The 13494-nt window shown below is 36.7% G+C and overlaps 2 protein-coding genes across 2 annotated transcripts in view; one reads left to right on the forward strand and one right to left on the reverse strand.

Moving 5' to 3' along the window:
• The first annotated feature begins 3160 nt into the window (after positions 1-3160).
• LOC140048700 (BRCA2-interacting transcriptional repressor EMSY-like) overlaps positions 3161-13494 on the forward strand; it is a 54289-nt gene continuing 43955 nt past the window's right edge. Inside the window, exons 1-2 of the mRNA XM_072093470.1 lie at positions 3161-3194; positions 12137-12350. Of these exons, the coding sequence (XP_071949571.1) occupies positions 12181-12350 (170 nt within the window). The 5' untranslated portion in view covers positions 3161-3194; positions 12137-12180. The remainder of the gene's footprint in view (positions 3195-12136; positions 12351-13494) is intronic.
• On the reverse strand, positions 9547-11739 carry LOC140049761 (uncharacterized). The gene is made up of 2 exons (XM_072094710.1): positions 10343-11739; positions 9547-10253 (listed from the first exon to the last, which is right to left on the reverse strand). Exons 1-2 carry the CDS (start codon positions 10775-10777, stop codon positions 9960-9962), a joined length of 729 nt encoding a protein of 242 aa, XP_071950811.1. The 5' UTR covers positions 10778-11739; the 3' UTR covers positions 9547-9959.

Genomic DNA, 13494 nt, shown 5'->3' on the forward strand with positions numbered 1-13494 from the left:
CCCGGCCGAAGCACGCGATTGGTCAGTCCATTTTTCTGTCATATTTATAACCATCATCTCTCAACAATCTCTCGATCTCACGCTCAGCAGTGACTTTGACATCGGACAATCTGTATATTCGATCGATTTAAACATAGTCAATAGAAGTAAAATGACCAAAAAATCTGCTATAATTGATAATTAATTGCACGATTTTGGAAGTGGGGCCTTTGTTTTTCAAAGGGGGTTCGCTGGTAAAAGGGGGGTTCGCGCAAAAGGGGGGGGGGGGGGGGTTCGCCCGAACCCCAAAAAACCCCCCTACTACGGGCCTGCACTGACTACTGACTATCGACTATTTGTATAATATTATTGATTGTAATAAATATTGATTGATTGATTGATTGATTACACATACCATACTACCTATTCTCTTTTCCCATTTAGAAATAAACACACGTAATCGATTATTATATAGGCATACACATTGTATTATTATTACCACTAGAATATATTTATTCACTCTGATGAAGAAGTGTTTCTAAAGCTAGGTTATAAATTATCTATCTCTGTCCAATGATTAACAAGTAAATGTAAATAATGGTTACAAATTAAAAACATTAAAATAAAAAAAATTAAATATGGTAGATATTCCAGTGCCTAAACAATTCCAGGTAATTGAAACACATATTTTTATTCCAAAGCATAAAAATATGATTCATTTGCACTTTCTATAAAGATAACATTACATTTTATATGTTAATTCGTATTAAATCTTAATTTTACAGTCATATTATTCTACTGTTATCATAGCCTATTTCATATACAAGAACTTTCGTATCCCTACTCCACGTGCGAGGCGCCCTTGAAATAGGCGCCCCAGAGCCATATGGATCTGAGGCAGGGCCGTAGCCAGGATCTGTCAAGGGGTGGTTCCGACACTAAATATTTGGGTCAACCCCCCCCCCCCCTTGGGGGTGGGGCCTGATGCGAAGCGAATTTTGTTAAATGACACCCCTAGATGGCCGGAAAAGACACTCTCGTGCAGCATGCTACCAATGAGCAAAAAGATCGTACTTTTTTCCTCCTTCTCAAACACGTCGATAATTTAAAGGACGATAACTATTTGTTGCCGTATGTTAGATGCGCGTGCTCTGTGCGGAACCGCCGATTGTTTGATCATTTACTCCGTATTTTGTTTTGCGTTCAAGTTCAATGCGAACGTACATCTAGGAGCAGCCCCGAAAAAAGCACACTGGTTGAAGGCAAATGCTATTTGCTAGCTCTATCTATAATATTTATTTACAGCAATTTGTTGAGGAATATAAATATTTAAATAGGTGATATTGATACATTTTAGTACGTATCGGCTGGTGGTCTAGAATAAAATAATCGGATGCCATAATGTGAACTACAGTACTTGATACCATAGATATTATAGTGTAAAATATTAATATTCACTATAATCCTCTAAGATACATTATACTTCATAGTCACATATAAATACTGATGTACGTCGGAAGGCTATATACTTTATGCATGCTGCCTGACTGCTGCCAGTGATCTAAACAATTATAGGTACGCAGTTGTCTGGCGGTGTTCTTTGTACGAATCGTTCGTGCCCCAGTTCGCTATGAGACGCGTCAATATCATGTTACATGCAGGGACCAAACATTTATTTTTCAAGTTAAAATCGGCAATTCATTTGCAGCTTTTAGAAATTTACAGACACGTATCGCTAGTTGACGCTCATACAGAGAAGAAGGTTCACGAACAAGTTTACGAATTTTTCAATTTACAAACAACTTTTTGTACTGTGGGGCACGTATTTGGAGGATTTTTGGAGATGAGGGTGAGGTATTGGGCATGTCGGGGATGGGGGTTCGCAGTCGGTTAAGGGGGGTTCGCTGTAAAGGGGGGGGGGGGGCGGGGGGGGGGGGGGGGGGCGGGGGGTTTCGCCCGAACCATAAAAAACCCCCCTGGCTACGGGCCTGTGAGGCGCCCATATAATAGTGTCTCGCGCAGAGTGATCTCACTGGTAATAAGCCGGTTATTGGGGCCGAGTCGTCCCGCTACAATAATATTTTATATAGCCGAAGGTTGGATGTCAAACTACAATGTTATCGCAGTTAAAAAGTGATTCTCAATGGAGAGGGAACCAACAAGATGACGGCTGCAATCGACCAATCAGATATGCCCGGTCCTACGCAGTACGCAATACTACACACCTGTGTTGAGCCTATCTCTGCTGCGTGAGAAACGATACTCAACGCAACGCAGCATGTTATGATTGATTGATTTTATTCGATATTCATACATAAAAGTTAAAATATACAATGTATAAAAGAGAATACCTGGATATACCCATTAAGTCGACAAAAAAGTAAACTTATTTCCAATGGGGTCCAATCCGTAATGACTGAAAAGTGAGTGGTTGGGCCTAGAATTATCATTAAGTATGACTCAGTAAAAATGAAAAAAACAAGAAAATACATACAAGACAAGATAACATGAAAAAAACAATATTAAAAATAACTTAATTAAACTGAAATTCCAAGCTGTTCATTATTAAAATATTCTTTAAGTTTTATTTTGAAGGTTGCATTATTTTGTATTGATTTGAGTGAATTGGGGAGCCTGTTCCAGTATAAACGTATTTATGATCCTCTCGGAATACAAAAAATGCTAGATTACCAAGAAATTATTCATTCTATTGCGATTAACAATATATTTATAAAAACTTCACTGTGCTTTGATAAGAATATGTGGTCTTAATGTATTATATTAGATTATTATTTTTTATATTAAATAATGTTTTTGAACACATATACGGTCGCCATCTTACTGGTTCCCCGTCCTGTTGGAATCACTTTTCAGTCTTTTCAGTACGCCCTCTAGCCTTCGGCTTATTACATCTCTCTGTCCCGCTACCTTCGGGGTGGCGCGGCGGGGAACGCATGATATGCCTATATCTAGTTACGTCATCATATGGATCGTATTTTACTTGCGGTCCGGTCATGTATCAATTGCTACCACCAAAAGATGGTTGTTGTACATCGTATATAGCCTAGGCCTAGGCCTAGTACAATTATTAAGAACAGTATAGTATATGTATTAGGCCAATTTATCAAACATTTTGCAAACAGGCATAGCCCTATGCTGACAAATAAAACATTGGATCTCCAAAACATTTATTTATTCTTCATCCGCCAGGGCAGGTATTGTATGATTGCACTATTATACACAGCCACCGCTTACGCGATGCTGCTAATGCAGCAACATACAGAGTGGGGCCCAAACAAAAGGGTTCCAGGACGATTCGGCCCTGAGACTATTCGGCCCGGGACTATTCGTCCACATTCAGACAAAACCAATGATTGTTAATTATAATGTTGTTCAGTTTTTTTTTCAGTTTTTATCAAGTTTTCAAAGGTGTTTGAACTAAGCAATTAAATTATGTATTTAAATGTAAATAATTATTCTGATACTGTCGTGTTTACAAACGGTATCGTTTTGTATAAGTTTAGTCAAGTTTTTTCCGGGGAATTTGGTGTTTTGTTTGCTTATAAAATGAATAGGCCTAAAGAAAAAAAAGATACATTAATTAAAATTCTTGTCAACCAAAGTCAATAAATTTAAGTGGGCCGAATCGTCTCAGGGCTGAATAGTCCCGGGTCGAATAGTCCCGGGCCGAATCGTCCCGGGCCGAATCGTCTCAGGGCCGAATCGTCCCGTTACCCCCAAAAGAACCACACTGCACTGTGTACGGGGGAACAGACGATCAGGAACCACGGACGATCAGGCCCACACTTTAAGACCATGGGCCCAACAAATAAGACGATTGGGCCCAAATCTGTCGCGTTTTATTTTGGTCTCAGTAAAACCAACTTTTGGAATTTTTTTATGCCGCGCGCCAGCCTGCCATAGCCTAGCTATGCTTTTTTTATCATATTGGTTGTGTTTTTTCAATTGATTGGGTTTATTGCGTCGCGCTATTTTGTATTTGCCGCAGTAAATACATTTTCATGATCATTATACATTTCGTGATCGTTTTTATATCAGGTAGGCCTACTGTAGATTATTTATTTTACAGTCTGGATATTTTTAGACAATGAGTATTTATTATGCTAATCATATACTGTATTTAATGGGTGTCACGAAACCTAAGACCACGAAAGCTAAGACCCCCTAAGACCTAAGATCACGAAAGCTAAGACCCAACACTAAGATTACAAATATTTATCTTTCGCACCTGCCTTGTATTTTAACTCCAAACATTTATTCTGAATACCACACCTTAGAATTGGCACTTTCATGAAAAAGAATCACATAAAAAGTAACAAATACATTTTTAAATTGATGATTTTACAGACGTTTTTCTCGCACACAAAATGACTAGCCTACAGTACAGGGTGGACCCAGTACAGTAGGCCTACCCCATGTTCAATGTTTTTGTTTCTATGGAACGTCAAAAGAGCAAACATTATATAGAGGGCTGAAAACTCTGTGGAGTCCATCTACAGTGTGGATGGAACAATGTAAAATTAAAATTGTAATGATAATAGTATAATCATGCAAGTACGAAGAAATAAATACTGGCAAATAAATTTTAATTTAAAAATCATGATAAGTTTTTTTGTTTCGTTTTCTTTCTGTTTTTATACTTGTACTATTATTGTTGCTCTTTTGGCGCTCCATAGAAACAAAAACATTGAGCATGGAGCTCGAGGAGTTACATTACAGTATACAAAGAAACACATCTGTAAAATCATCAATTTAAAGGATTTATTTATTTGTTATTATGTGTTTCTCCTTCTGAAAGTTACGGTGGCCCACAACTGTCACGCACACTATATAAATCATATTCACACAAATAAAGAAGAAATCACACAATTAAAGAAGAAATCACACAATTAAAGAAGGAATCGCATATAAACAAAAGAAAGCATGAAAATATAAAACGAAATGCACAAATAAAGAAGAAACGCGCAATTAAAGAAGAGCAGCTAAGCTCAATTAAAGAAGTCCGCAGCAAATTCGAAAGCTCCTCGCACAATTAAAAAAGTCCGCAACAAATTCGAAAGCTCCTCCCACAATTAAAGAAGTTCGCAACAAAATCAAAAGCTGCTCGCACAATTAAAGAAGTCCGCAACAAATTCGAAAGTACCTCGCACAATTAAAGAAGTTCGCAACAAATTCGAAAGCTCCTCACACAATTAAAGAAGTCCGCTACAAATTCGAAAGTACCTCGCACAATTAAAGTACCGTAGTCCGTATGGAACGCCATCGCTGCCTCCGGCAGCAAACTCTAATTCTATTCGGCTCTTTTACCATAACGTTCGGCTCTTTTACCATTCGGCGCATTTCTATTCGGCCTTTTTACCATTACGTTCGGCTCTTTCAGCATTCGGCGCATTTCTATTTGGTCCATTTACCATTACGTTCGGCTCTTTCAGCATTCGGCTCTTTTTATTCGGCCCATTTACCATTACATTCGGCTCTTTCAGCATTCGGCTCTTTTTTATTCGGCCCATTTAACATTACGTTCGGCTCTTTTTGATTCGGCCCTTTTTTATTCGGCTCTTTCTGCATTACGTTGGGCTCTTTTTAAATCGGCATTTTTTTATATGGCGCAATTAAAATCTAACCTTTGACATGGGGTCAAATGGAAGAAAATCAATGACTGGAAATGAGTCTATGAAAAGTTTACAAACATTTGATCATCATGGCGCCAACCATGAGTAGCCAACCGATTAAAGATGTGTTGAATAACCTAAAATTAATTCATCTTTTAACAAATTTTTAGAGAGAAAGGGTAAATTATTATTATTAAATGTTAGGCTGACACTAGGCTAGGCCTAGCTAGCCTAGGCCATGAATCAAACCTTTTCTCTCTCAAAATGGTCAATAAGGTTGGACAATTGCAAGTTCTCTAACTAACACATTAATCATGTCAATAAAATGATTAGTTATATTGAAATAGCCTTCAAATTCATTTAATTCAACCAACAATCTACATGCTGCATCTATATGTTTTGTAAACTTTTCATAGACTCATTTCCAGCCGTTGATTTTCTTCCATTTGATCCCATGTAAAAGGTTAGAATTGAATTGCGCCGTATAAAAAAGGGCCAAATCAAAAAGAGCCGAACGTAATGCAGAAAGAGCCGAATAAAAAAGGGCCGAATTAAAAAGAGCCGAACGTAATGGTAAATGGGCCGAATAAAAAAGAGCCGAATGCTGAAAGAGCCGAACGTAATGGTAAATGGGCCAAATAGAAATGCGCCGAATGCTGAAAGAACCGAACGAAATGGTAAATGGGCCGAATAGAAATGCGCCGAATGCTAAAAGAGCCGAACGTAATGGTAAAAGAGCCGAATAGAATTAAAATTTGCTGCCGGAGGCAGCAATGGCGTTCCATACGGACTACTGTACTTTAATTGTGTGTGAAGTACTTTAATATACTTTAGTATATTAATTCTTTAATTGGGCGAGGAGCTTTCGAATTTTTGCGGACTTCTTTAATTGTGCGAGGAGCTTTCGAATTTGTTGCGGACTTCTTTAATTGTGCTTAGCTCTTCTTTAATTGCGCGTTTCTTCTTTATTTGTGCATTTCGTTTTATATTTTCATGCTTTCTTTTGTTTATATGCGATTTCTTCTTTAATTGTGCGATTTCTTCTTTAATTGTGTGATTCCTTCTTTAATTGTGTAATTCCTTCTTTAATTGTGTGATTCTGTGTTATAGTGTGCGTGACAGTTGTGGGCCACCGTAGAAAGTACTTATAAGTCCTAATTTTAAAGTGTGGTGTTCAGGATAAAGTTAGTCAACAAATTTGGAGTCAAAATACAAGAAAGGCAGGTGCGTAAGAAAAACATCCTCTGAACCAACACAATGGAGTAAATATATACCAACAAACAACCCGTCAAGTTTGTTTGTTGTAAAGAAAAAATATACATTTACTCAACGGGCGAAAATAATGTGAGTTTATCTATGTTTTGCGGTAGTATTACATTATATTTATGGTAATAAATTAAACCTACTGTGTTTAAAATTATGTATGGATAAACAAGTATTGTTTTTAAGCTGTAGTATATCTTAGTATTTGTAATCTTAGGTGTTGGGTCTTAGCTTTCGTGATCTTAGGTCTTAGGGGGTCTTAGCTTTCGTGGTCTTAGGTTTCGTGACACCCTGTATTTAATTTACTTTATTACAGGTTACTGTTATTGTAAAAATATGATTGTTTATAATTATACTAATTAAATTGTGGGAGAACGTGACTCGTGACAACAAATGAGTTTTCTTGGCCTTTTGTATTGTAAAGAAATGCTTTATTCACATGAAAGCAAATAAAACAGAATAACAGTACGGATGAATGTAATTACTGTGATAAGAACACAATTCAAAACCTGAAACAAACAGACATATAACATTCTAATAACTTGCAATATATTCACTAAATGTGCAAAGACAAATACGTTATACATCAATATTGTATATCTAATTAATGAATAGTAAATTGCCCACCATTTTATTATGCTTTTATCCATATTGTCTTGTCAATACGCTACGGTAGATTAATCTTTTCTCAATCTACATATTATTTTATAATATAATATGCCTACCCTAAAACACTTACTGTGGTATATCCCCTTGTATTGTAGGCATAGAAAGACGTCTCATTGGTAATAAATACTATTATAGACTATTTTAATTATTTTTACAATGATTTTCAAAGAGAACACATTCACAAGCTTAATTGTTGCAACCAGAGCCTGTAAAATGAATTGAAAAAAAAAATTATATACATTAGGCCTAAATAAACATTCATCCCTTATATATACATAACAAATATTGACCAGAACCAATTACAGAGTTTAAAAAATTGTTCAATAAATGTTAAATTGGGAAACGTCGAAAATGTATCTAGCCAGAACATATAGGCCTAACTCCCGACAGAAGTAAAACGTGAACACAACCGCAAAAGCGTATCAGAGACGCTCCATACCGAATACCGGATGTTGATGTTTATCGGAACCAAAATAAAATGTGATCAATTTTACCATATTGAACACAAGACTATCGGGTCCTGCGCTAAGACGATCAGGCCCAACGAATGAGACGATCAGGACCAACATGATTCCTAACACATGAGACGATCGGCCCAATGCTGACGATCATGACCACATTTTCTGGGCCTGATCGTCTTGGGCCCGATCGTCTGACAACCACACTGTACGGGTACAGGTCAACTCGGCCCTAAACCGTCTAGGACAAAGTCACGTCGGCCCAAAGTCAAGTCGGCCCCAAGTCAACTCGGCTTCACGTCATCCCGGCCTCAAGCCAACTCGGCCAAATACTAATCAGTGCTAATCAAGTGCTAATACTTATTAGCTAATACTTATATTCATCGTATTATTTATTCTACTCAGGTACAAAACATATCTCGAAATTGTTAACAATTTTGACAATAAAGTTATCTTGTATCTTGTATCTTGTATACTAATAGTTAATATTATAATGGATGGCAGGATTAGTAAGGTTAGGCCTACACATAGGGCCTAAGCCTAGACAAAATATAACGGAAAATTCAATATAATTTATAATACACTCGGTCGTTTTTCATTTAATTGATATTTAATAAATATTAATATTAGTTGTGATGTTATTGAATGTTAGTCTCAATAGGTATGTGTTTGTTATGTACTGTAGATCTACAGTAGGCCCTAGGCCTGTATTTTTTGATACAAGGATTTTCCCAGAATAAATCGAAATATTCTTGGATATAGATAGATATTATTAGATTACAGTAAAATAAAAATGTTTATAAAAAATAATATATTTAAAATTATTTTATTATTTTATCAATTCGCTTCGAAAAAACCTGAAAAAATGACAATTCTGTGGGTATCGGTGTCTGGATCTCAATGGAGATTAAAAAAAAAAAAGCGAAACCTAAATCAAAATAAAGGAATAACAAAAATTAAACAAAAGAGGCACAAGCTGGTGAATAGAGGGTGGAGAAAGTAATGGTAGAAAACAAAGAAGATAGCTTGGTAGATATCAACAATTTTGAAATAGAACTTTAAAAAAACAACTTAAATAGTGGTTAATATTGAGACTTAAATTTAGGTACCGGTAGTCAATGGAATAATTTTACCGATTTGGGAGGATGTTTTTAATGTTAAGTCCAAAAGGTTTTGTGGTTATAGTACAGTAATTCCCAGTGGTTTTCTTTGTCTTTGCGAGTGTTGTCGCTCCATTTGACATCGTGGTCTATCGTAATAACTCTGAAATTTGCAATCGAGTGACCAGCTGAATTAAAATGTTCGGCTACAGGTTGATCAAGCTTTGATGTTTTGATAGCTGATCTATGTTGTGTTATTCTCATACGGAGCATGTTTTTTGTTTCTCCAACATACTGTTTACCACAAATATTACAGTATAAGAGATAAATGACGTTTTTGGTTAGACATTAATTGATTGTCTTATCCAAAAAATGCGGCCTGTTTGGTTACTCTTAAATTTTTCAGTAGAGTCAACCAATGAACAAGCTTTGCAGGATTTGCCACAAAGGTGACTTCCCAAATTTTGGCTGTCGTGAGAGTTATAATTTCAATTTTAAATTTGGATCTATCACGAAGGTTGGGAGGTCTACAAAATGCCATTATGGGTGATCCGGAAAAACAGTCCTGAGACGTTCTGTGGACTGTAGAATGGGCATATGTTTCTCAATAATAGCCCGTAATGGACCTAGGGTGATAGGTTGTGACCAATGGCACTCTGGTCGAATTTGTCTGACGTGGTTTGTACGTCGGAGTTTAGCAGTGAGGAATATCTTTTGCTTTCTTTATTGCAGTTTTGATGTATTCCTTCTTTTAATTTCGAGACAAGATGTCCGGTTAGTTCTTCTGTACGATTCTGAAAATCTAAATCTGAAGAACAGATAGTCTGATACGTAATGCTTGACTGTATGGTATGTTTTTAGTACAGTGTCGGGGATGACAAACTGATAGGTAGTAGGTACATATTTTTATCCGTGGGTTTATGGAATAGGTCAGTTTTGAGTGTACCATTCTCTATGGTCACTATAGTGTCCAAAAAGTCAACGCTACTAGTAGATTTAGTAGCTGTAAATTTGATAATTGGGTGGGCTGAATTAATATTCAGAAGAAAGGAGCCCAGATTATCTTCACCATGGGTCCAGATTATGAAGATGTCGTCAATGTATCTAAACCAAACAAGTGGTATATTAGGTTGGAGGGACAGAAAATTGGCCTCAAATTGTCCCATAAATAAATTTGCAAAAGATGGCGCCATTTTTGTGCCCATCGCTGTGTCATGATTTTGGAGGTAATGGTCATTGCCAAAAATAAGAAATGTTGAATTCGTTTGTAATTTAAAATGCATGCGTTGGCTCTTTCTTCGTGAGGGATATTAGTATACAACATTGAAGCATCTAATGTAGCCAGAACAGTATTATTAGGTAAATTTTGAATTTGGTTAATTTTGCGGATAAAGTCCGTGGAGTCCTGAATGTATGAAGGCAGATCAATCACATATGATCTAAGTAAATCATCCACATATTCAGAAATTTTCTCTGTAGCATTGCCAATGCCTGAAATTATGGGTTTACCAGGATTGCCTGCTTTGTGGATTTTTGGTAAAAAATAAAATCTGCCTAGAACTGGATTGACCTGTGCCAAATGAGGTCCAATCTTGGGATCGATGGAGTGTTTTTTTACCATCATAGAAACACATTTAGCTACCTTAATATCTGCAATTTCAGGGGTGGGATCCATTGTAAGTTTACGGTAATATGAAATTGTTTAGCTGTCTTAGAAACTCTACTTCATAAAACAACGGTATTTAGGTTTCCACGAACGCTTTGGTTTAAATTTGTTAAGTTGACAAGCATTTTTGAAAAGGACAGCGTTCCTACGAGAATGCATGTCATCATCTGCGAATGGAATACCAGATGTGACATGAAATTTGAGTCCTTTAGGGGGCCGAATGTTTAGAACGGTGTTTAAGAAAAGTACATAAATGATGATGATACCTGACACGTTTCTCAGACAGTCGACGTAGAATTTACGTTTATATTTATAAATACGAAGGCAAATTACTGAAAATGATGACAATGCTGTGGGTATCGGTGGCTGGATCTCAATGGAGATACAAAATTAAATAAACAAAAAGCTAAATCAAAACGATAAGGTAATACAGCCAGAAAAAGTAGCAGAGCTTTCGAGCAACACTAGCCCTTCATCATATGTGGCACGGACAAGTAAACCAGTCGCTTGTCGGTAATCCCCGAACTGAGATACAGCCTAGAATACCATAAATCTTCTAATTGGAACCCTGGGCTATTATTCAACATTATCTCCTTATTCTCAAAATACGGCTGCATCATAAACGACCAGTCTTCATAATGTCATTTTGTCAATAGTTTTTGTGACTCTAATATTAACCCCATGGGTTACTATTAGAGTAGTGGGTTATTATTATAGATAGACTTATAAGGTGGGTTACTATTAGAAGGGGGGTTACTATTAGAGTGTGGGCTACTATTAGAAGATTTATGATAGGCAAAATTATGTTGACAAAAAAAAACTGACTACTGGTTCCTATACAAAAACTAACCACGTCATGCGCGCGGTAAGGTAACCATGATTAGTTACAATCAGTTCCAGCGTCCTTTAAAGTGTCTTTTCGAAATGTATCTAGCGCATACAAAATAGCCTGACAGAAATAAGATACTCCATACAGAATACTGAATGTTGATTTTATCGGGACTAAAATAAAACGCTATCGATTTTATTTGTCACCATTCGAACACAAGCGGGCCCTTTGCAAACTCCCTCTTTTCAAACTCGTCCCAACACAGTCACCCCTTTCAAACTTTCCCTATGCAAAGTGGCCCTATTCAAACACGTCTCTTCGCAAGGTTGCCCTTATACTAGCCTAGTGGTGGGTTGAATTTGTATGGCATGCTCTTGCCGTTTGTTGTATAGTCTCAACTGTCTTTTGAAATGATGTGACGAAGGGGCAGCTTTGAAGAGGAGGATTGTGTTGGGAAAACATAGACATATTTTCACTCTTTATTCAGTGAATCCCTCTGGTACACAACATTTTTTTTAAAACTTATTGTTTTTCTTTAGTTTGTTGGTGTTGATTTATTGAATGAAGTTTAAATTGATGAACCATGATGACTGTTTGGCCTCTATTACTGGACATGGACAGAGATTACTGCAAGAAAGTGTTGCGTCGTTTAGAGTTAGAGGCCTATGCAGGTGTTGTCAGTGCTTTTCGTGCCCAAGGAACTTTAACAAAAGAGAAAAGAAAACTTCTGACAGAAGTTGCTACTGTGCTCAGGTATTATTTATTTATGATTTGATGTCTTATTTCAGGCCGGTAGCCAGGTTTTATGGTTCAGGCGAACCCACCTTCATAGCGAACCCCCCTTAACCGACTGGGAACCCCCATCCCCGATATGCCCAATACCCTCAAATATCTCAAACTGATAAAATTAGGGTGTTCTATTTTTAGGTATATCTCTATCTCTATTTCTGTAATTGTGTCAATTGAGAGCAGAGGACTCGTTCTTCGCTTAGCACTTTTTTTGTGCACTTTGTGACAAAAGCACCAAACTTGGCAGAAACCTTCTTTAGGACCTAACAATTCTAGAAGGGGGTGCCCAAATATTTGAACAATTGACGTCATTTTAACTTCATGAAAAATTGTAAGAAATCAAATAAATATGGCAAGTTTGGTATCAGATTAAAGCTTATGACATGTAAAATACAACTATCATAATAGTATAATTAACACAAGCATGTGAAATATTTTGAACAATGTAATGACATCATAACAATATAAACTCGGGTAATAAATAAGTTTGTATTGTAAACAATTTTAAAAGTCATACATTTTTCAAGTTTGGCATCAAATTAAAGCTTATGATTATATAAGTTGCATGAACACACTGAAAACAATATAATGATGTCATTGCAACCACACCAATTTTTATGTAACTATGCACAAGGGCAGCTTTTTACATTCACACTTTAGTAATTCTCTACAGACTTTGGATGCCTCAGGTAGTTTCCAAACTGGCCTCCACATAGGACTACTGTAAATTAAAGCAGGGGTCCCAAGTTCAAAAAGTTAATTCGCAGGAGATTTTTTCGTATGGTGGCGCTATTGCTCCCAAACCCTTCCCACCATGCATCGCTCACGCTATTTGCGATATATAAACCTTATGCGAGGCATATTTTGGGCCGGCGTTGTTGCATGCTTTTCATCGATTTTTTAAATAAACAAGTTCGTTCATCGCCTAATAATTGCAAAATAATATAAACAGGGAGTGCCTTGTTCTTGTCTTTATTATTGTCTCGCGTTTTGATTTTTTAACCAAGGCGCCAAGCCTTTCCAACAATGTGTACTAGGCTAGGCCTACCTCATGAAAAGCTAAACACAATACTTTGGATCTGAGGATTTAACAAGAAAATTACACAGG

Source organism: Antedon mediterranea, chromosome 5 (assembly GCF_964355755.1).
Source record: "Antedon mediterranea chromosome 5, ecAntMedi1.1, whole genome shotgun sequence".
Classification (NCBI taxonomy): domain Eukaryota; kingdom Metazoa; phylum Echinodermata; class Crinoidea; order Comatulida; family Antedonidae; genus Antedon; species Antedon mediterranea.